Source organism: Amia ocellicauda, chromosome 7 (genome assembly GCF_036373705.1).
Source record: "Amia ocellicauda isolate fAmiCal2 chromosome 7, fAmiCal2.hap1, whole genome shotgun sequence".
In the NCBI taxonomy this organism is placed as follows: Eukaryota; Metazoa; Chordata; class Actinopteri; order Amiiformes; family Amiidae; genus Amia; species Amia ocellicauda.
In genome coordinates this window covers 34092762-34116726 of record NC_089856.1, presented here as the reverse complement: position 1 = coordinate 34116726, position 23965 = coordinate 34092762, and the positions used below count along the sequence as shown (strand labels likewise).

General features: G+C 39.3%; 2 protein-coding genes across 3 annotated transcripts; one reads left to right on the top strand and one right to left on the bottom strand.

Moving 5' to 3' along the window:
* Positions 1 to 567: 567 nt before the first annotated feature.
* Positions 568 to 20039, bottom strand: sgpp2 (sphingosine-1-phosphate phosphatase 2). Of its 2 annotated transcripts, XM_066709306.1 has the most exons (5): positions 19643 to 20039; positions 17350 to 17508; positions 9587 to 9766; positions 2406 to 2495; positions 568 to 2153 (listed from the first exon to the last, which is right to left on the bottom strand). In XM_066709306.1, the coding sequence occupies exons 1-5, from the start codon at positions 19889 to 19891 to the stop codon at positions 1608 to 1610; spliced, it is 1224 nt and encodes a 407-aa protein (XP_066565403.1). In that variant the 5' UTR covers positions 19892 to 20039; the 3' UTR covers positions 568 to 1607. The 2 variants fall into 2 exon arrangements, with proteins under 2 accessions (XP_066565403.1, XP_066565404.1); XM_066709307.1 differs by lacking the exon at positions 2406 to 2495.
* A 491-nt stretch (positions 20040 to 20530) lies between these two features.
* rnf228 (ring finger protein 228) lies at positions 20531 to 23059 on the top strand. The gene has a single exon (XM_066709308.1). The coding sequence runs from the start codon at positions 20860 to 20862 to the stop codon at positions 21547 to 21549; it is 690 nt and encodes a 229-aa protein (XP_066565405.1). The 5' UTR covers positions 20531 to 20859; the 3' UTR covers positions 21550 to 23059.
* The last annotated feature ends 906 nt before the right edge of the window (positions 23060 to 23965 follow it).

Sequence of the window (23965 nt, the reverse complement as noted above, 5' to 3'; positions counted from 1 at the left end):
AAGCAGAAGACATACTCTGTCACAATCACATTAAATAGTTAGAGGATGTTCTGCATTATATATTGTGGACAACACATTTCCAACATGATGTGCATCAATGATTTAGTAACATCCTACACCACAATGTTACTCTACAACAACATAAATGGAACCCTATGACTAAAACACTATCCCCAAAATACCTCAACAGTGAGAGCAACAGGGCCAAGCAGTCATCTGCAATAACACTAACCAATAGCAGTAAATTAAAACAATACCATATCGAAACACCTTTTGTAGTGTATTGAAAACACTGCTGTTTATAATTCACAAACACAGACATGAATGTACTGTAATTTACATGATTAAAAACATTAATTTCAGCACCAGAAAGGAATTCAAATTTAGGTACAGCAGCTTCGCACAAACTACTTCAAAATATTGGCATTGAAATAATTAAGCAAATGACTTGCCCGTGGTTATAAATTTAATCTAATCTTTACCCAAATCCCTTTAATAAACAATTGCATGGTCACCTTTCGGTTTTCATCCAGTAGACACAAATACCTTAATAAAATACAGCTGGTCTTAGAATAAAATAGGCTTTATATAAACTCTGAATATATCTCCAATGACAGTCAGAGAATTGTTAGACAAACACTTTAAATAAAGCACTGTGTTAGGCCATACCTCCTTATTTACATAAGGCAGAGACATTTAAAGAAGCTTAAAGTGGCAAAACCCATATTTACACCGTGTAACAAAACTTCACATTTCAATGCTTTCACCAACAAGGCCACATTCTAGCCTTAAAATGTATGCTTAGTACAAACCAGATACACAACATGTGTATAGTGATGTCTTACGAGATTTCAGTTTCACAAATTCACAATTGAACACAAAAACTCCCAGAGTAAGGCTATTTCTTATGTTTTATGTGCAGCACCAATACACCATTGTAACATAAAAACAAGCACTGCCAGTTTATGAATATTGTCATATTATACCCCTCACACCATACGCGAGCCAAAGCAAGGACGCTGCAGAAAGATTACCATGTAAAACAGTCATTTCACAGTATCAATGTCCAATGCTGCATTTATTATTTAATAAAAAGGATATATAAAATAAAAAAGAATAACCTAAAATAATAACATACTCACCAAAGTAATTAAAGGTAGGATGTGCATATTGACTTCAGATGAAAAAATTATATATATGTAAAGCTCTCATAAAATGTTGTATCCTACCATATTTGTGAAATAATGTATTTCGTTTAAAGATCAATACAATCATTCATTCAAGTCATAGCCAATGTAGCAGTTAATCTCACAAAAAAGTTATTTTGTCACTGCTCTGTATTACAGGATACACTCAGCTAGGGAAAACTGACACTTATAAAGATATCAATCAAAGTTACTGATCATCAATATATGCTTAATTCAACCTTAGCATGACCTTTACATTCATTCAGCTCATAGACTTTGCTATTTTTGCCAGAAAACAGTAGTAGAAAATTGAGATTCAGAGATCTGTTGAACTGCAACTTTGTATAAAGATCAATGGAGCTGTAAACAATACTCATATGTGATATTAAAAAACAATCTTTCATGTAACACGAGATTCCTCTAGAATAATCCTAGAATAATTAAAGTTTTATGGACTAGGACTGTAGAAGTAATGCCAACTGCAGAGTATGTCACAAACTTGTATGGCACTTCGATTTCTAGCCTCTGCCTGGCCTTTCGGTCTTCCTTTGAAACCTGAAACCAAGAACAAAGCACAAATAGGCTGAGGCTCTTCATGACCTGCCTGGTAACCACTAGAAATGCAATCCCAATCGCAAAACGGACACAGCTGTACACGACCACGGCCAGGGTCATGGCGGGGATGGCGAGCGGGAACCCTCCTGTCGGCTCGTACGTTTCCCCAAGCTGGTGATTGACCCAGTAGCCGATGGAGCATCCCGCTGCCGATCCCAGGATTATGGTGGTGTCCCCCCTGGTCGTGCTGTAATGGTCTAGCCGAGGGTAGAAGTGACTCATGAGGTAGGGCAGTACCACTGCGATGATGGGGGAGTAGGGGCTTGTTACTTGCAGGTGGTCAAAGGTATCCCAGACAGGATAGGTAATGGCCATGACCACGCCTGCAATTAAAACTCCACAGATCACATCCTGAAAGAGATTTGAAAAGCAACTCAGTTTAGAGTAGTTTGTAAGAAATTATACAACAACAATAATGATCATCACAATAATCAGATGATTTTGTACTATATTGTGACATTTGTTTCTAAACCAGGAATACTGAATACTTTTACTGAAGGACATATTTTGTGTGACAAGAGGAGTTTTCTTTTAAAGTTAACTGCAATGAGCCCAAGACAAGAACTTGGAGCTGGAGAGTTTCTCTGAACAGTGGTCACTCACCAGGACTGAATGCATGCCTACGTACAGCCGGCTGAGACACACCAGAGTGGAAAACAGTATTGCTGCCATCAATCCCAGCTCAAACGGATACTGAAAATGGCAGCAGAGAAAACACTTACGGTCATTCCTCCACATACAGTGAGCTACTGTATCGAGTTATCCGCAGCAGGATTTTCTACCGCAGGTGAATCAGTTCACTTATTGTGGATTGATATGGGGTGATTCAACACCAGAATCTTACTCTCCCTCTCTTTCTATACATAACAAGCACATTTTAGACATTTTATTCATGTCGACATCTAATATGGAATGTTGTTTATTTATAAGATTCTACTTCCACTTAGTTTACTCTGAACCATTCCATTTTGTTTAGTATATTTTATATGTTAATATTCAGGTGGCAGAAACCTGGTAATCAACCCTATGTTTATGGGATTGGACTTTGATCGTGGATTTGAGATTATCTGAGCATATTTGTTGGCGTTGTCTGTCTGTTTGTTGTGTGCTTTGTGTTGGCAGCAAGTTAGCTGCCCACCGTGCCCAGCTACTGTTGAGAAGGACGGTGAACGAGTTTACTCAGCCTCGACTCAGAGCTAGGCTTTTGTTTTGCTTTTGTTTGTTTTTCACACCCCAGAACTGCATATAATAAAAACACAGACCTATGCACCATAATTCCCTGCCTTCTGTGCCTGCTTTTCTTTTCTTTTTTTGTTCCTGTTAGGTATTCAGATGACAGCATTTTAATAATTCTATTCTGTCAGACAAGTATTGTCATCAAAACAATTAGCGTATTAAGAATTTCTTCTTGATGATTCTCAGAAAAAGGCACAGATCTTGAGGAATGTAAGTGCAGGAATCTGCAGTGGTCCACTTGTAGTATTTTGCAACATTGGTTTTGTTGACATGAAACTATTGAGCACATGATTAATCACTGTTGTGTAAGCAGAAATACATGAAGATTGTCAGGGACTCTGCTCTCATCTCATGGGAGTAGAGACGTGTATATTTTAAAAGAAATTCAGACATATCACAATGACAACTTTTTGTTATGTTTAATTAAGTAGGATTTGTGGCCACAAATCACAGAAAAAAGACTGACAGAAAAAACAATAATTTGCAACAAGATAAAAAAAAGCCATGCACTGGGTTTAACAAAGCATGCCATTACTTTACATTAGTAAGTACACTAAAATAATAATAATAATCATAATGTTCACATCATCATGATCAAGCCATGATCTGGAGGAAGTCCTGCTTTGTGGCAGTGAAAAAGCCCAGACGCTTGTTGCGTTTGTAATGTTATAACTGTACTTCATTTGAATTAGAATAATAACTTAAGCTTCTGGAGCATGCTTTTGGTTATCTTTAGGATTGCTCAATTTTAACCTTGTTTATGAAGGACACGGCTACAATAAAACACTAAGCTACAGAAAATGAATTGTTCTGCATGAAAGCAGTTATCTATTTAGTCTGCCTAGTGTTGGGGAAATATAGATTTGACGTTATACGTTACAATACTGTGAATAAGAAACTTAGTCATATTTCTTTTCAGATACTTTTGGAATTCATTAATACAAGTATTCCAAAAGTAACCTAAAAGTCATCCAATTAAGTTTCTGATTTAGAGTATTGTTTTGTATTAAATTACAGATTATTTGATAAACAAGGTCATTAGTATTCTGTAACAGAATACCTTTTCAAAGTACATATTTAAGTGTAATCTATGGAATTTGTGGAATGTGCTTACTCTGACTGACGGAGTCTGTGGATTAGGAAAGTCCGTGCACAATAAAACCCTCAAAAGGACTTCAAAATCTTCACTGTGGAAATATCCCTGCAACCCAGAGGCTACACATAGGCCGGTCTTCATTCCCCAAATTCAAATAAATCAGTTAGGAATGCATCTTCTTTATTTATGTAACTGGGAGGGGACACATAAAAGCTTCAACACACTCAACGATGAAGGCCATGACAACACAGCTGGTAGTGGCCAGTCATGAGCAGCACCCATAATTCTCAGACCCATACTAAGAAGATGAGCTCCTGTACTCGTCCTATATTACCAATTTATTATGAGCGTCAAGAGCTGAGAGTGATTAATATGAGTTCCCAGCATCAGATTAAAGATGCCTAGAACTGCTTACAGGCCACAACTGAGAGAAAGGACAGATGCAGAGAGCAAACAAATCAGCTACTTCTTTAAAACGTCTGCTTGAACAGCAGCCCCAACAAAACATGTTCATCCTTTTGCAACTATTGATGCTTGTGTTTATTTTTAAGTCTAATTGTGATAAACATGTTTTCTCCACCCCCCTTTGAAGTCAAAAGTGACACTCCAACAGCTTTAGGAACACTGCACAGGTTACATGAGATGAAATGCCAGTAACCTGATATTATTATGAAATGCTATTTAGAATAAATGGCTACAGAAAAGATAGCAATGTGAAGCCACGTGAAAAACAGTTAAACAGGTTAAATTTGCTTCTTAGACTTCTAGCCTATTCACGTCAACTGGATCAAAGCAGTCTCCACAACCTTGAGGCAGCACCGCCGTCTGAATTGTGTTTACTGGATAACCACGTCCACTGTCTGCTCACAGGTCGATGTCACATGCTTTAGGTCATGTTGATCACAACAAGGGCACCACTACAGAGTTCTGTGCTTCCTACAATACACAATTGTACACCATCAGTAGCTACACTACCCAATAACAGACTGAACATCAACACTTGCCAACACCAAGATTGAAGATTGAAAGCTAGTTCATAAAATATTTTACGATAGGCCCGTACAGATCTACCCCTGATGCAGTAAACTCGGTAGAAAAGCAACACGAATTTTAATGAAAGCCTATGTTTACTAAGGACCAAAATGCAACCTTAATTTGGCAAGTAAACCTCTTAAGTTCAAAATGTTGCTAAATAAATTGAAAATAATAATAATTGTAATGAAAGACTATTTGTACCTTCTTCTGTATCCCTCATTGAAACTTAGCTTTTACGATATTCATATTTTTCTTAATCATCCTATTCTCCAGATAATACAAATCAATTCATGTTATTTTTTTATGTTAAATAGGTGTGTCTTGGCTTGAAAAGGCTGGCAAGCACTGGTTTAGCCAGTAAGGAAAACCAGAAGCAGTGCCCTTGTAAAGTGTAACTATTCTGTTTGACAAACACAGCTGAGAGAAGGCTGCATTTATCTGGTTGGAGTCTCTAACTGCCAAGGCTCTCCTTTTTGTTCAGGAAAAGCAGAAATATTGTGTGCCTTCCTTTACATTGAGTCTTTTGTCCTCCGAAATCAGTGTTCCGCATTCCAGCAGGAAAAACCCTTCCTTTAAAGACAGGAATATATATTATACAATGTGCTATCCAGCCTGCCTTTTTACCCATTATTTTGCCACATTTTCTCTCTCTCTTTTGTGTTCCTGGAATAGACAACAGTGCTTAAAACTGAGTCTTGTATATTCATTTACTCCCCCCCCTCTCCTTGAGGGAATGCTTTTCACACAACTTAATGAACAGAATTAAATCAAAGAGGAGGAGAAGTGAAAGCGCGATTATTCTTTACGTTAGGACTGTTCTATGGATGACAGAGTGAATGAGTATTCTGGCCTTTCACCTCTGGGACCTTTACCTAAATCTAGCCTTCAGAACAAATAACACAGAGAACGGACAAGAGCAGCCCCGACTACAGCTGCAAAAACTATTAAAATTAAATACAAGAAAAAATATCTACATATTTTGTTTTTTGGGGCAAATACATATACAATATAAATAGAAAGCAGTGTGTAAATACATTTTAAAAAGGTCCATTAGATTTCCACTTTAGCTAATCCATCTGTTGCTATTGACATTAAAAGCATAGATTGTCTCTCTCTGTTGGTGATCATGAACATTTAATTGGTTTCCTCACAGATAAGCATGAAAGAGAAATTGACAATATATAGTGCATGTAAATTAAAGTATATAAGATGAGCAAGAAGCAGATCCTCAACTTCTGTATACTAGTTTTGAATGGAATGGCTTTATGTCCACAGACCACTTTGCAATTACTTCAAGCTATAATGAGACCATATTTTACAGTAGTGCCAACATGAAGTCTGTAAATGGTCATTTTGTACAGAATAGCTGGCACTAGTGAGCAACATTTGTGGTTTTCTGTATCTTACTTAAGAGCTACACAAACAGCATGAAAAATGTACATGGAAAGATTCTCATTTTAAAAGATCCTTTTTAACAAGCTACTTATTAGTTTAATTGAACTGTGGGACTTTATTTTGGAGGCCTATAATATAACAGGACATGTATGCCCAATTGAAGTTAACACCGATAGCTTCCTTTCCCAGGTTAACGACATGATAGGAAAACTGGGTTGACATTAGCAGACAGTGCAATCTGTCATATCTGCTAGATATACAAAAGACATGCCAAATTACTCCAACTTTTTTGCTTTTGAAACAGATCTTCAGAAATGTTAGCGTCTGGCACAGAACTGTTCTATAGATCAATCTTTCCTAAAGTGGCGTCACTCCAAATGAAACTTGAAGTGCAATCTTCCTGGAAACCTCTGGACTGGATCAATAAGAGCTACACAAGGAAAAATCTATGTGCTTATTGAAAATTCTTTGTTGGTTAATATTTTAGTCTAATTTAAGACACTTTGCATCAAGCCAGTAAGGTGATTTATAGGTCAGCATAACTCCCCTGATGCTTTGGGCTTAATGAGGTGAGAAGCATTTCATGGTCTCCTACATGAATCACTATGCACTCTGCTGGCAATTAAGAATAACAATTAAGTCATTTAATTTGTGGTCCATAACTTTCCCTGCAAAATGTCTCCACTCTGGCAACGTCCTTCCTAAAAGGATAGATACATTTCCTTCCTCAGCTATCCGAATCCCTGACACTTCAGCTACTGACAACCCCAGCAGAGATACAATATCATAGAGACACTTTTCATGGTTATGTTCCAATTTTTATTATATTTTTTTAATGAAAAATGACACTAAGCCAAATCACGAGATTTTTGTGAATGATGGAAAAACAATATTATTTGGATTTGTAGAAATCTCTTTGTAATCTGATGCACCAATGTGGTTGTGTCTTTGCAAGGCAGGCATGAACATTGTGATAATTAACTGACTTCATTAAACAGCAGTCCTATCACAATTCTCTGCAAAAAGAGGATGTAAAAGCAGCAGACAGTGAGGTAAACATAGCAGTCCCAGTGTATTCCCTCTCGTCATTGTTTACACCTGTCTGCCTGCTACTCCTTCAGCTGCCTCCACCCTTTCTTCAGATGTAAATGCACTCTACAACCCCCATACCGGCCCAGACTTGCACACTTGTTATTCTTCACATGAGCTCCCATCGGGGATTTCTGCTTACAGCAGTGCAGTGCTGCCAAAGCCTGCACAACAAAAAGGGAGGCTCATTAATCCACTATCATACTGAAGAGGGAGCAAGGTCATGGTAGCTCCTTAAAGTCATGCAGAGATTCTTGAAAGCCAACTGTGTCGCCATGGCTGGGGCTGAATGTTAACAAAGGGAAATTCAGCCACACCTTCAACAGGATGTCATGATGGAGAGCTCCTGGCCCTCTAAAGTCACCGCACTCTCCTGAACGAAATTCAAATACCTTGAAGGCTTACTTCCCCTGTAGCTCCTCACCGGGAAATCTAACAACACATCTCTTTAACTTAATTTGGTCTGTTTTTTCACTGAGGCTTTTTTGTCTGTGTATTGGTGTATAGTCTTAGTCTCTGTACAAGAGTGTGGTTCTTGATTTATTATGATGGAATTGGAATATATCCTTGGATCAATTTGAACACTGAATGAAATCTATAACGATCCCACAGAACCTGGCTACTGTCAAACTAATCCACAAACTGACTCAAAGTTATTAATCTCGTTAGAAAACTATTATTCATTAACACAACAAATCCAGGTTTATGTGGAATGCAGTTTTCAAGTATAATACATTGCTTTTGCTTTATTAGGTATAAGGCATGAAAAATATATTCTGCAGACGCAGCAGAAGAAAAGGGGACAAGAATTAGTCTTTCTATGTCACAAACAAAAACAAAAAGCAGTGACCTTTCCTAATGACTGATGAAACCCATCTTTCATCAGTCATCCAACTGATCTCTCCTTTGTCTCAATTACAACGAAACAGAACCTGTGCAAGAAATGCCCACAGAGCCCAGGCGTTTGAACGCAGATGAAAACTGGTATGTGTTAGTTAGCGTGACGTAGCGATGCTGAGAAATGATTGCCAGGGGATTTGCTGTTTACTAACTTCTGTGCCGGCTGAAGACAGACAATGTGACCTTAAACACTGCACTTAAGCTGTGAGCAGCACCCATGGAAAAATGCAGAATTTCCAGTTGTTTGCAGTCACCTGAAGCCTTAAAAGCTTTCTGCACAATACTTATTTCCTTGTATCACTTGCAAGGAGAGACAGCAGCTTGTATCAATACTTTTCAATTACCTTTGTATCCGTCTATATTTCCTGTTTAACCTGTAGCCCCTAATCTCTCGATTGCTTCATCTAACCTGTACCTTCTTAAGCCATTCTCTTCCCCTTGATAAACAAACAAACCACAAAATACAGCATCTGCAGTTCAATTTTAGTCTCTTAAAGCAAAATAACAATTAAAAAAAAAAAAGTTTATTGGGGGTCTGGCAAAAATTATTTCAAAAGATATTTATGTTTTTTTTCTTTTGCATGTTTATTCTTATGCAAGACTTTGTAAGCACCTATATGATTTCTAAGGCTACAAACATTTCAGCAGGTATTTTGGCCTTGAATGAGGGTATGATGACCTGGCCATGAGGACACGGCCAATTAGAAACCCCCCACTAGGTGAAATGAGTCAAACAGCAAAGCAATGAATGCTGGGGAAATGCGTTTGTTGCCAGATACTTATGCTTGGTGAGGCATGAACTTCAGTTTAAGACTCCATTAAACTGGTACACTGAATTGTCTTCATTAAAACATCAATGCTGTATTCATAAATTAACCTTGAGAGTTTCTGATTTGACATATACTACACAAACAACTGAAATGCCATTACGACTTACATTATGAAATACATTATTAAGAAGAACGCTATTTGCACTGGGCTGAGGTGGGAACCCACATTTTCTGCAAGAACCCGTGATGACAGTCTCTCTTACCTGATATCTGTCCATGGTGCTGAGCAGGAAGGTGAAGGAAATGGATGTTGCCGCCATGGCATGTGTAGAGGGCATTCCATACTCTGCGTCCACTCTGGGCTCAAGCTTGACCACAGGAGGGGAGAACGGACGAGGCCACTTCAGAAGATCCTTCGTTACCTGGCCAATATACATGATCACCTACGGAAAACAAAACGACAACCCGGTCTGGTACCTGATATAAAACATAATGCCTAATCTTAATTTTTTCTAGAAAACAGATGTATTTATTGTAAATGGCGACAACAGAATTTTTTTTTTTTTGTGACAATGAAGTTCAACCCTACACAGACAATTAAATATTTAAAAATAAATAATTAAAACACAGGCTTGAAGTTGGGACTTATAAATAGACACACGATCTGTATTTGAGGGCAGCAGAGAAGCAGAGAGAGTTGGTTAATGGGTCTTTCACACTGAGAACGCTACTTCTCTCTGGGAAACTGTATCAAACATTGCTTTCGTGGATGTAAACTGCAGTGTGGAAAGTCATGGAAAAGTTCAGCCAGATACAAAGCAACTACGCTGTATATAGCCTTGTGGATTGAACATCAAATCTTAAAATAAACTCTCAAAAAAACGCAACACATTCTTTAGGTCCCAAAAGTAAAATATTAAGCTCGTTCTAGGACCAACACAATTTAATCACTAAAGGATATGTTCCTTATTCTTATTCAAAGTGATCTACTGAGATCAGAAATCTTTCTGTATTTTATTTTATGTAGATTTGCATATTTTATACTAGTGTGAACACAGTAAATGGAAATCTGGATTGTGATGTAAGTATACACATACATACATACAACTATGTTTATTGTAAAACTATTTGGTTTGAATAGGAAACTGAGATTCAAGTTTAAGATTTCAAATGTGTGGGTTTAATTTCTCACTTTTGCGGTTCTTACAGGTTAACGTCATCATATAGAGACCATGAAAATGTTGATTATTACAATAAATAATCTAGCGTTGCATGACCCCACCAAACAACAAACTTAAAAAAATGGTAGTTCTCTCAACAATCTGATGGATGTTATCATAAATAAGTAATAAAGGTGAATACTTTGCAAAGTTTACAGTTTTTGCTGGGGTTGCTTTAAAATGGCAAGGCCTGAGCTTTTAAAGGTATATTTTAAGCTTTCGGTTTATATTTAATGAATCACTGCTGTATATAGAGAATCTCTTTAAGCAAGTCTTTACCCTTTCAAGGATAAATTAAATGTGTAATTCTGTCCTGTAAGCCCAGCCTCTTCATATTATGAAAGAGACCCTACAGCTGCACTCTGTATTGACAAATGGGGAAAACGGCACTTTTATTGAGTATCAAGATAAACACATACATAAGTACAGCTATAAGTACTACAATCAAAGGTCAGCATAGAAGTGTGTTTTGTGGTAAATATTAACTTTAAAAATTTCAGAGGAAAATACACCATCCACAGAAATGAAGTCTTATTACACTGCAAGTACAGCCACATACATATGGGCTGATGTCTGTCTGATATTATCATCTGTCATCCTTTCACAGACAACCTTTTAAAAGCACAGTAGCGCCCCAGCTGTGGATGAAGAGCTGGCTTCCTGCCCTGCTTGACAAGACAGCTTACATCTCTTGAGCTTGATTCTCCCTCCAGCGGGTCTGTGCCCAATGTGAGCCTGACTCAAGTCCTCTGCTGGAAACCACATTTACAGCACAAGAGCTACTAGGAGAGATGGTTTTACTGAGCCGGGCTTCACAGGAACCGCGGGCAACAATCCGATGTAATTAGTACACAAAAGGAATGGTTAGGAGTCAGTGTAACATGATGGGGAGAGCAGTTTGCCCGGGGCAGGTGGGACAAGGGTTGGGGGAGGGAACAGGGTGAGGGGAGGGGTGCAATAAAAAGGCTTTGATTAGTCGTGTAGAATCAACAAGGAAGAAAAGACCCCAGTTTAATGTGTCAAAAGAAACCTAGCGTCTGCATATAGGAGTCTTGGTGGACAAAGTTCACCCTGGGCACCAGCACCCTCGGGCTGTGCTGCAATAACCAGCCCTGCAGACAACAGGTCTCCCGTCAAAGAAAGAGCAGCCAAACTATGCGGTCGCCATACCGGGAGGCTTCCCGATGTGAGGCTGAAGACAGACACAGAGGACATGGGTCTCCGATGACCTCTTTCAAGTCAGATCAAACAAAGCCGTGTCTGAGTCTGCCGAAGAGACAGCCACAACACAGGGCTTCATTAAAGGGTTGAGGCTATGTTCAAAAACTGAACTGTGTTTAAGCATAGCAGAAAATCAGAGCAACAATTAGTTAGTTAAATCGGTCATGGCATAACTTTTCCCTGTCCTGACCATGCCAATGTACACCTCCCCCAATACACGTCTCACAGAGGGTTGTGTGCTGTCCCTCACTTGCTGCAGAAATCATCTCTGGCCTCCTACCTTCCACAAGCACAAATGGACTGTGTGAAAGTGAAATCAGAATTCACAGTATTATCGTTTCCAGGAGTTGTGGCCCAAGAAATGCTCTCTAACTGTGGCTACCATTGAAACACCTTGTAATTGTATTTGTTTCATGCTCTGCATCAGAGGGTAAAACAGGATTTCAAATGAAACTATAAAATGTAGTTCACCAGGAATGAGACGGCACTAAAACCAGAGTAGTCACACTCCCATTGCAGTGCACACATTGATTAGGAAGGCTCGGATATTTCCACTGCTGTCTCTCCTTGCAAGAAAAATTCAATTCAACACGGTGGGCCAAGGGAGCCTGGGGACTAGACAAGTGTCAGCTTCCTCTCTACTTATCACAGCATGTGACCCAGCAAAAGAGGTCTTCCCTGCCATCAGAATCACACTCCTTTGGAAAATGGCAACAGAGCTTGTTAGTGTTTTGCTGTGCACTGACACAAACATAGATGCTCTTACCTCAGACAACATCATGAATGCACAAAGAGGGCCACTGTTCATGCACACAATACCAGGCATTGTGCAAGTTTCTCATACGAAAGCTATGGATGCTCTAGTCGTGGTCTAAAGGTAACGAAGAGCTCGTCACCATTTTACTCTGACAAGCATTCATAGTTTTGCTTCTATAAACTTTAATTTGCTGGATTTATATTCTGGGAGAATAACTGAATTCTGAATTTGCTTCTGCTGGAGAAAAATTACGTTTTCTGGACTCTAAACACAGCGTACAGCATTATGTACTCTTCTGTCATCTTACGATTGAATTACAACCAACTTGGAAATCTTTGAAACTAGTCCCAGCATTGAGTTATGAAACCGATCTGCATTAAGTACAGTTAACATAAAATATTTTGGGGTTCAACCAAGCTCTTCAGAGGAAAAACATCAATCTGACATGAATGGGTCTTGATATTACTTATATGCTTTAAATTGTGTATGATTCCTATGATGTTTTTTCCTTGTTATTATTTTCTGTAACCCTTTTTCATCAATCTCCAATATGCCAGTCTTGAGGAAATGTTCATATGGTAACAGACCACTTGGAAGTCCACCACGTCTCAGGAATTAGTGAAGACTTCATAGATGCAATATGTTTGAGATGTATATAGTCACGATACCTACTGTACATCTGTTCGGTTTGAAAAGGCCTAGAAAAAAAATATCTAACCCTGCCAAAATAAAATCAGTGACCTCTTGACCTTTGTGTCTGGGGGGGGGGGTTCTCAGCAGGGAACAAACTACCACACCACATAGATTATGTAAGCTCTGTAATCATTTATCGTATGTTCCCTGAAGGAGAGCCTTGTGCCTAGCCTTAGACATACCCGGGGAAATCTAATTAGATTTGGGAGGACTTCGAAATAATAAAAGTGGTTGGGCAGCCTTCGCTAGTGCAGGATTCCTCACCTGCTTGGAAATCTTCTCACAAAAAGCAGTTTTTAGGGAATTAAAACTTTTCTGTAGTTCAAAAATAGTTTCAAACCTCTGTGATAGAAAGCCTCATTTAAGTGTACGTAGTTTGACAACCCAGACAGGCTGTTTTTCCACTGATGGGACACAAGTTATAGCTTATTTAATATTGGTCTTGGCTACGAGAAGTAAGAGTCACTTGAAGGAAGAGTATGGTCTCTCCAAAACTGGGTGTATCCATTCATGATCAACAGAACACAGAAATAAAACCAAAACACCACCAACAAGCAAACCCTCCCACAGGAACCAGTTCAAGACCGATTATAGAGTTTGTGGATTCAACTTAATTTAAAACAGAATTAGAATACGGCAATCCCTTGGAACCCCAAACTGTTCCATAAATACAAGCGTGTCATGAACCGTTGGCAGGATATTTATGAAGATCCACTTTCTTATAATTGAGATGCTCTCTTGACTAGGAGATCGAACCATGAGGATCACAAAAAGCAGTCTTGTGTTGTCTGCATTACCTGCCCTTAGACCATTACTTTGAAGACATAAAGGGTGGAGAAATGGTTTCACATGAGATCTAGCATGAGCTTTTGTATAACATTATTGAGAACTACTTACTATTTGTAGCGCATGCATCTCAACCAGATTTGTCATTTGCAAATGGACGTGAAATTACTTGGAGACAGCTAAGAAAGAATGTAACATTTTAAGTGTTAAAGGGCTATGGTGTTGAGACGGCCAGGGACAGACAGAGAGGTTTCATTGTGATTGCCAACAGTGCGGTTGAGGGGTATAATTAGTGCTACATTTTGATGCTGTGGACTTGATGTTTTTAACACAGAAGGCATGGGACCGAGTGGCCACGCGAGCAGTACTAATTTTGTGCCAAAATGATACGTCTCGGTTCGGATATGTGTCAATGAACATCACAAAAAAAATGTTTTTGATCAATGTTTCTCTTTCATCTCTGCAAAATGCCTTTTTTGTAAGCAGAACATGGTAATTCTATTAGCACTTGGCATTAATTCATTAGCATTAATTCCATCTTGAAAAGAAAACAAAATAGCACATCAATGGGACAATTTGATTGGTTTAGAAAAAAAAAATCTTACAGCTGGGCATTTAAAAAAAAACAAACTTCCTATGTCATGTGTATCTTACGCTAAATAATTTAATCTTTTATTTTTTATAAAGAGCATATTATATTTAAAAAATGACCATGTGACAAAATAACTAACCCCTTGTTTGTGTACAAGAAAAAAAATTGCAGTCACCAGTGACGCAACTGCTGTGGCTGCTATTTTGTTTTCTAGGGACAAAACTGCTGTAACTAAGAACAGGAAATCAATCGATGGTCTTGAGTCATATGAGCCACACTAACAGCTGCCAGAGAATTTTCTAACTCTACATTTTAGCCAAAGGGTTCCTCTCATGGCATGGTGGTTAGTGCTACTGCCTTCCAGCTCTGGGGTCCCGGGTTTGAGTCTCAGCTCGGGGGCCTGTCTGTGTGCATGTTCTACCCGTGTCCACGTGGGTTTTCTCCGAGCACTCCGGTTTCCTCCCACCCTCCAAAGTCATGCGGTTTAGGTTGCTGTGTGTGCTGCCCAGCAATGGACTGGCATCCTGTCCTGGGTGTATTCCTGCCCTGTGGCTGCTGGGATTGGCTCTGGCTTCCCCACGACCCTCACCAGGATGGTTCCTCTCATAATTGTTACAGAAAAATAAGCAGTTCCTGTTAAGCCACTACCAAAAATAATAATCTTGAGCATAAATGTGCATTAAAACAACCAGGAAATTTGCTCTCTAGTAGTCTGATGATAAAGGGCAACAATGACTCAAGCTCCTGGCATCAGCAGGCTTCCCAAATTCAATCATTTTAAAATTAAAAACACTGACTTTGCCCACTATTTTTGATCACACACACATATATTGCCTTCGCAAATGATGCTACACATATGCCCAGACCCGAGCTTGAAGGGTTCCAGTGTGTAGTTCATTCTCTGTAGACCCCAATTCTGGGCTCTCTTTCATACTGATACCCAGTTTTCAGTGCACTATCCATTGGAGGTTTTGACAGAAGAACATTGAAATTAAGTATATCTCATGAGTCAAGGAGGACTGAAATTCTTTGTCCCTGGTGATAAAATGCTGCATATGCAAGCAGATGAACTCATGCTGCCACCCAGGCGGTTTCTGTTTTCTGTGCGTTTTGATGCATTTCATGCAACTATTATTATTTCTTTCTTAGTAGATGCCCTTGTCCAAAATATCAGAGCAATACAAAGTGCAATAATACAGTGCAATACAGTACAATACAATAATACAATAATACAGTGCAATTCAGGCATAATACATTCTACAAATTTACAAAGTGTACAGGAGATACAGTAAGCAATATATAAGGTCTTACATCCTAGATTGTAAAAGCTGGTAAGTGCAGACAAGATGTTAGTCAAAGTTAAGAACTAAGGGAGAGAACTACTATGATATAGATATTAAATATATGATTCAACAGTTCCTAACATGAGCCAAAGCCTATTTTCTATTTGACAACAAAACCCTTTTAGTTTTTGAAGATTTATATCCCTTGATCAGTATTAGGAGTTGAAGATAAATAAACATTGCTTATCATCTTCAGGAAGAGCTGACCTACATTCGTGCAACATCTGTTGTTATTTTTAGTTGACTTTTCTTATTAAAATATTATAATGTAGATTAATTAAAGATGGGATTAGCTTTTCACAACTATACTATTCCTTAAATGAAACTATGTTATTAGGCTTCAGAATAGGTAAATGTCCAATACATACTTCTTCATTTTATAAAACTGCCTTTATTTTTATATAATTTTTGAGTGGCTGTGGCAGAGATTGAAGGCAGCTGTTTCAATGGATTTTCAAGGAACTTCCAAGGCTGCCTTTCTCATCAACTCAGCAACAAAGCAGGTACAGATGTACACATACATGTGTGTGCCAGGTGATGAAGCTCTTAGTAAAAATATATGTATATTTTGTATCAAATCAGTTGTTCTGAAACATTTAGTAAGGGATCATGTATCTTAAACTGATTGATTCTGACAAAAGACAATGAGAGACTCACTGGAGGAAATTTGCCATTCTAGCCTGAATTAAAAGCAGAAGAACTCAGCCAATTCCATTCACATTTTCATGGTGTTTGTTCAGCATCTCTCTGGTTTATTCATTTGACTGTTTTTTAAACTAATAAAAGATTATGCATCAGTTCAGCCCAGAAAGTGTTCTATATAGAACTGTAAATCTCTGCCAACATCTACAAAAAAACGGAAGAATCAGGTCAGCACGGGAAGATAAGAAAGTGAACACAAGCAAAGCCCGGACTCGTGCACACGGGTATACGTATTCATCTATTTCAAAAATGGATTAAGACCAGAAAGGAAAGTAATATAAATCACATGTAGGTGCATTAGCTTTCTAAAGATGGAGAGGATGACGAAAAGCAGACATCTCTCCCAAGTCTCCCGAGTGCATGACCTGGCAGCGTGATGCCAAAATGCTTTTAGAATCAATCTTCAGGGACTGCTCTAAAGATGCAACTACAAGATAATTTCAGGAAAAAGGCAAGTGTGTTCGACAGGGCAGTGGAGAGTACCCTCTTTACCAGGCAAAGGATACTCTCTGTAAAACAAAACATATGTTCCAAAAAATATCCCCTATATATATATATATATATATATATATATATATATATATATATGTGTATATAATAAAGATTAACCTCAGTTGCTCAGTGACTGAAATGTACTTGCTTTCTGTAATGTGCAAAAAGTTAAATCCCAATGAATGAGAGTCTAGGTGGTAATGAAATCACAGACACTTACTGCCCACATGTTGACAAGTCTCCTACAAAGGAAGGGGTTCATGTTCCAGTGTGTGCAGGGCAGGAACGTAATGTAGAAGACTTCCTGGCCAAGTGCAGCAGCAAACCGAAACAGGTAGTACAGGAAGTAATTCTTCACGACATACTTTGGACTTGAACTCTGCCAGGGAAGAAAGACATACTTGACCACGAGATAAAAACAGGTAGTACAGAATGTAAACACAGGCAGTAAAACACATCCCACAGACAAACAAAATAAATTGGTTCATAAACCAAAATGAAAAATGGCCACACTATCTTTAATGGCTTCATAAAAGTCTACAGCCCACTGTCAAAAATGATAGTGGGAAAATATTTTAGTGGTTACCTGGTGAACAAAGCTGTTGATGGGCAATATTTCACAAGAGGGGGAATATGGGAGTGGGAAACATACGAGAACATTATAAGTAAATAAAAACAGTTGCATGCTGCCAAGAAGCGACGGGTTTGTGAATATTTGGGGATATAAAAAAAAAAAAAAAGAAAACATTTGAGCTGTTCTCTTCAATCCTTGATTTAAATTAACTGGACACCCATGGGAGGAAATACAGTGTCGTCATCAAGGCCAGCATTGCACTCAGCGCAACTCACTGAAAAGCTTGAAGGAACACGTATGGGATGAAAATGGAACCTTATGTGCACATTACATTTGTTGACAGCATGCATTAGATGAGCGAAGCATGCATTCACTCACAGGGTCGACGTGCACAATATTAATGCAATCATGTACAGCATTAAAAGAATTAAGGATAAAAAAAAACTAAAGTATTCTCTGTTAGATCAATTCCACATAACCATATTAGAATCACAATCCATGTCAAAAAATGTTTTTAGGTATTTATAAATTGCAGACAATGTGCCGTGAAAGAGTTAATTGATTGTACTTTCACCGTAAACGTTAACAACAACATTTGAGACCATTTCCAGTTATTGAAAGCTGTAAGTCACAATGATTCATTTTCACTCACACATCTCTGTTTATGTTAGTATTAACAAAGATATTGATCTTAAAATATCTCTTTATTATAATTTTACTAGAGTATATGGTCTAAATTAAAGAATTAAAATCCTTACATAATGAGAACAACTAGAGATACAAGATTATAGCTTTCAATTTATAATTAAAAACATGACTGTAACTTTGTAATTTAAGTGTAGCACAAGTCTATGGCCTTGCATGCTTTACAAGCAGAAATATATTAAATGTCTTCAAATGAATGCGGATAAATGCTTATATACAATACTGTGCTGTAGCTTTGCCTGAGTTACTAAAATATTCAAATCCTCACATGTAAAACTGAAAACAAGAGGAGACAGCAACATTTTAAAGAATGGCCTGACGTTAAATTATTGATAAAAAAATGTGTAGATATATAATCCACTCCTTTCCTTTTTTTAGTCCTGTTGCTGGACAGAAGCAGGATTAAAACAGAGCATATACACCACTGCATATGCACATAAAATACAGAGAAACAGAGAGAAGAATTGAAAAGTAATTCCACACACTGACAGGCGACTGTTATGGGATACAGAAGGAAAACAATGCCAGAGCATGTTGTCTGAAGTCCATACACATTCCCCAAGTGACGTAGGAAGAGTGAAACAATGAAGGAGGTGTTCAAGCATCACTCAAATTAAAAAAACAACGATCCTGGGTGTGAATTAAAGAGCAGCCAGGCTTTCTGGCATTTGGTCAGTTCCTAAACCACCATGACTGCATTGGACGTGGCTGTTCTCAGTTGTGCATTACAGCAGCCTCTCTTAAAACGCATAGTCACTTTCCTCAGATTTCATTGAGAAAGCAGATGTGAATGATTGCACTTATTGTAACAATGCTCTCAGACATTAGGAAGAACTCACACTAGACTCTACAGTCATATTATGTGAATGGCAATTCCACCTTGCTCTAGTGATGGCCATTCCCATTACATGTATGTTGTCTGCAGTCATTACATATCAGATTGCATATATAATCAACTCAGGCACTGTAATCGTGTAAATCATGTTTTATTGTGGTTCATTCATTCAATCAATCATCTTTGAAATACAAAAAGGTTCTCATTGACGATTTGGGCAGACTAGTGTTTGTAACATGTTCACCAGTTCCCAACTGATTTTGTTCAGAGGAAGTTGCTAAACTGGAAACGTGGGTTTGGCATTTTCATCATAACCTAATTTAAGAAGTAGGTCATAGGTGAATATGTGTATATAACAACATTCACCCATATTGTAAGCGCACTTAAAATCACCCCTACCTTCACCACCCGTCCGCTGACATCGTGTGTGCGCTTGGCATTGCTGCGGGGTTGCTCCGAGGCGCCGGTGCCATTGCCACTGAACCCGTTTCTCGTGTTACTTTCTGATCTCACACCACGACTCGACGTGCTCTCGCTATCCTGCTTTTTTGGCGGGAAACCATCCGGTTCGGTGGCAAATAAACCACAGCTGTTTTGAAACCTGGACACTAACGTCGAGTCTAGCAGGTGCTTTACAAAGTGTGCCATCACTGCGCCCCTGCTGTGGACGAGCCGCAGTATAATCCTGTCCCTCGTTGCTTTTGCAATATGTGCGCATCACGGCCCGGCCCGGCCCAGCCCGACACAGCGGCGCCACGCAGGTGCGCACAGGTGAGCGGCCGGACAGGTGTGGCATCCAGCTGTTCCGCGGTCCTACTGCCCCCCGGCTTCAGGACGTCACTCGCGGAAACTCATAGCTATTTGACTGCAGATCAATTTCCACTCACATTTAAACCATCAACCATTTGCACCACGCTCACTGTATTCCGTATTTCGTTGCTGGTGCAGAGGTTTTCAAAATCCATGGCACAGAGACACCTGACATAAGGAAACACAAATCCATTTTACTATATAACTGCTGCACATTGAAAGGGGGCATAATGCATGGTATAGCTTAGCACGAACAGTATTGTGACACTGGAATAGAAACAATTCAGCGTTTGATATTATGAACCAATTCGCCCATTCAAAAATATGTCATCGCAAACTAAGAATGCACTCTGTTACCATGCATGATAGCAAACAACAATGCTGTAAACGAACTGGCAGGCGGGTGCATCTGTACAGGGCGACACGGCACACTTCACGTTGACCTTGTATTAGAGTTGGCACGGGAGACCGACGTTTACAGTTATATATAGGCCGGTCTACACTCGGTGCCCTCCTCCAGCATGGCAAATGTAATTACACTAAGTGGTGCGTGTGTCTGATGACTGTCTCTCTCCTGTGAATGCACAATCATCTGGGTGCGCAGAGGCAGCAGCACCATCACCGGCATTACATCATCGGCTTCCCGAGCGCCGAGGAGCCCGTTTAATCATTCATGGGAGGATCGGGACGGGAGAGGGACCGAGGCGGACGGCTGCGTGCTCCAGGAGACGGACATGGCATTTGAGCTGCCCCAGGTGACGCATCAATAAAACAACAGGAGACCGTTTCGGGAGGAAAAAGATGACATGGCAGAGGCGAATCCAGGCGTGAGCGGGGCGCAGGCTGCTGCCCCGTACGAGGAGCATGAGTGCAAGATATGCTACAATTACTTCGACCTGGACCGCCGGGCTCCGAAGATCCTGGAGTGCTTGCACACGTTTTGCGAGGAGTGCCTGAACACCCTGCATCTCAGGGAGGAGCGGCCCTGGCGCATCGGCTGTCCGATATGCCGCCACAGGACCCCCGTGCCGGACTACCGGATCCAAAACCTGCCCAACAACACCAAGGTGACGGAGACTTTCCCTCTGTACATCGAAGCCGACCCCTTGCCTCAGGACAGCCTGCCCCCGCACCCTCCGCCGCGGCACCCGGCGCTGGCCCCGCGGTCGGAGGAGGCGCAGCCCGGGGCCCCGGCCCAGCCGCCCCCCGGCCCGTCCCCCGGCCGCTACGAGAGCTGCCAGAACTGCAAGCGCGCCGCCCTTACGACGGGCTGCGTGTGCGTCGTCTTCTCCTTCCTCTCCATGCTCGTCCTGCTGTTCCTGGGCCTGATCTTTGTGCACAAGTATAACAACCCCCCCTCGCCCGTGGGCCCCATCTGTCTGTCCGTCGCCAGCATTTTAGCCATGTTTGCGGTGGTCGTCACATGGATGATCTGCTGGCTGAAGTACAGACCAGAGCAGGAGAGCAACCGATCGTCCAGCAGAAGAAACACTTGAAACCCTGTGTGTGTGTGTGTGCGCTCCTCGTTTTATAATGCAAAACCTGCACTATGGCCTTTAAAATATCACAATGAGTTGTACAAACGCTAATATAGTGGATCTGCAGTGTGTTTAAAGAATGAATCGTGCATCTTGACTGTGTGATTTTTGTGTGTATTATATATATATATATATATATATATATATATATATGTGTGTGTGTGTGTGTGTGTGTATATATGTATATATATATTAAATATATATGTATGCATATGTATATGTAGACTTATATATATATATATATATATTTCCCTACTTGACAATCAAGTTGATAGATTAGTTTTAGCCTGTTCTTGTGCTGGTCGTCATATTTTAGTGTCAGACGTTACATAAGACGTGTGTGCATTTGTTTGGGGTGTAATGTTAATTTGGAACCACGGTGTCACATTGATCTGAGCTTGCTTTCCGTTTTCATCCATCAAGATGGAGAAAAAGTAAGGCACTGGTGGATTATGGTGCAATCAACGAGCTGTTGGGGTTGTTAATATAAGGGATATTATATTAAATTTAAAAACAAGTTGATGGTTAAACACAAATCATTCAACCCGTCTGTTATTGTTATGTGCGACTCACCGGGGGGTTTATGCATTCCAAATACTGTTCTTTCCCGATGCAGTCCTTTGCCATGGCTGCTCTTGTATTTGGTGCTTGGCTTGGTGGTATTGAAAGTAATGGCCAGACTTTTCATGTCTGGCAGTCAAAAGAATACTGCTCATTACTAAGACAGATTATTACACATGCAAAAATCCTGCATGGAATCACTATCAAACAGAATCAGTCCTACATAATGGTAGTTGAATACATTTGTACAAACAAAAAACTGCAAGTTATATATTCACCACAGTACACTTTTTAGCTTGCAAATGCAAACAAAGTACTTTTTTATAGTCATATAAATATGAATCTCCAAACCAAGCATTGTATATGCCTGCACATCCCACAGAAAACATAATTAAGACTTTTAACATTCAGTAAATTATACCTCAACTCACGTATTTTTGGGGTTGGGTATCCTATACAAAACCTTTGAGAAAGCAATTGTAGAAAAGCTTTTATGAAGTTGATTTAAATCATGATTCTACCATCCGAGAGACAAAATCACACTTCACTATATCGTTGTACAGAGATAATCTAAAAAGGTTTATATGTTGTTGTCATGGAATATACAATAATAATGTATCACAGAATTGTAAATTATATGATGTTTACACTGAAACTGATTTATGTAATACAAATAAACATGGAACAGTTTATTTTTCTTTAATTTACCTAAGCTGCTATTATTATTATTATTATTATTATTATTATTATTATTGTACTATAAGTGGTTTCAGTGTTAATCATTTTGCATGTATGGTCCATAACACAATTCTATTCCTAGTGAGTCTTTCTGATAGTATGCTGAAGTTGTCATCGCCATTCCTATCACTGTCACAATGCATTTCAAATAAAATGTAATTTCTTCGCACATGCAAGTGTGTCCATCAATGGTTTAGACGTTTGTGTGCATCCTCTCAACCTGCATTGGTTTTACCCCAGTTTGTTCACACCCTGGATCATAAAACTCCATACATCATTGTGTTGTCACAAAGGAAACAAGTTAGAATGCCACCCCTGCCTTTACAGAATAGTTGTTACAGGACACAGGTGTAATTTATTGCTAAATATCCCGAGGTAGGACTTTTGAAACAATATCATTTTAAAAGAGATTCTAAAGTACCATATCATATCATATCAAGGTCGTTTGGAGTGTCAGTTTGGTGTCATTCCCTCCTCTGTTATAAAATACACATCAATGTGCTATGTATACAGCGTGTTGGATAGTTTTCATTCTCTGATGCAGTTACAGTTTACAAAACACCCCCTCTAGTGGCTGAGATTATGTAATGCATTTCACTTGTGGTACCATTACTGTATTAACTCATTACACTTGGTTCAATGACAGTTTGAATTATGAAAATTATTGTAATAGTATTAAATACCATTATTATTATTATTATTATATATCTTAGTGAGGCACATATCAGATCACATATATACAAAGTTAACATATATAACAGTTGAGAATATGTTCAGATTGTTTTGATGCAAAGCAATATGTTTACCTGTAGCTCACTATCAGAATAACCATTTTCACTTTATGTATATAAGCAGTGGCTAGCTCAGGTCCGAGTCTGGCCTTGGGTGTCTGCCTGTGTGGAGTGAGCATGTTCTCACCGTGGCTGTGTGGGTTTTTCCCACAGGTGCTCCGGTTCCCTCTAACATCCCAAACACATGCTGCTTAGGTTGATTGGCTACTCCAAAGTGCCCAGTGGACATGTGAGTGTGCTGTGTGATTGTGTGCGTGCTGACCTGCGATGGACTGGCATCCCAT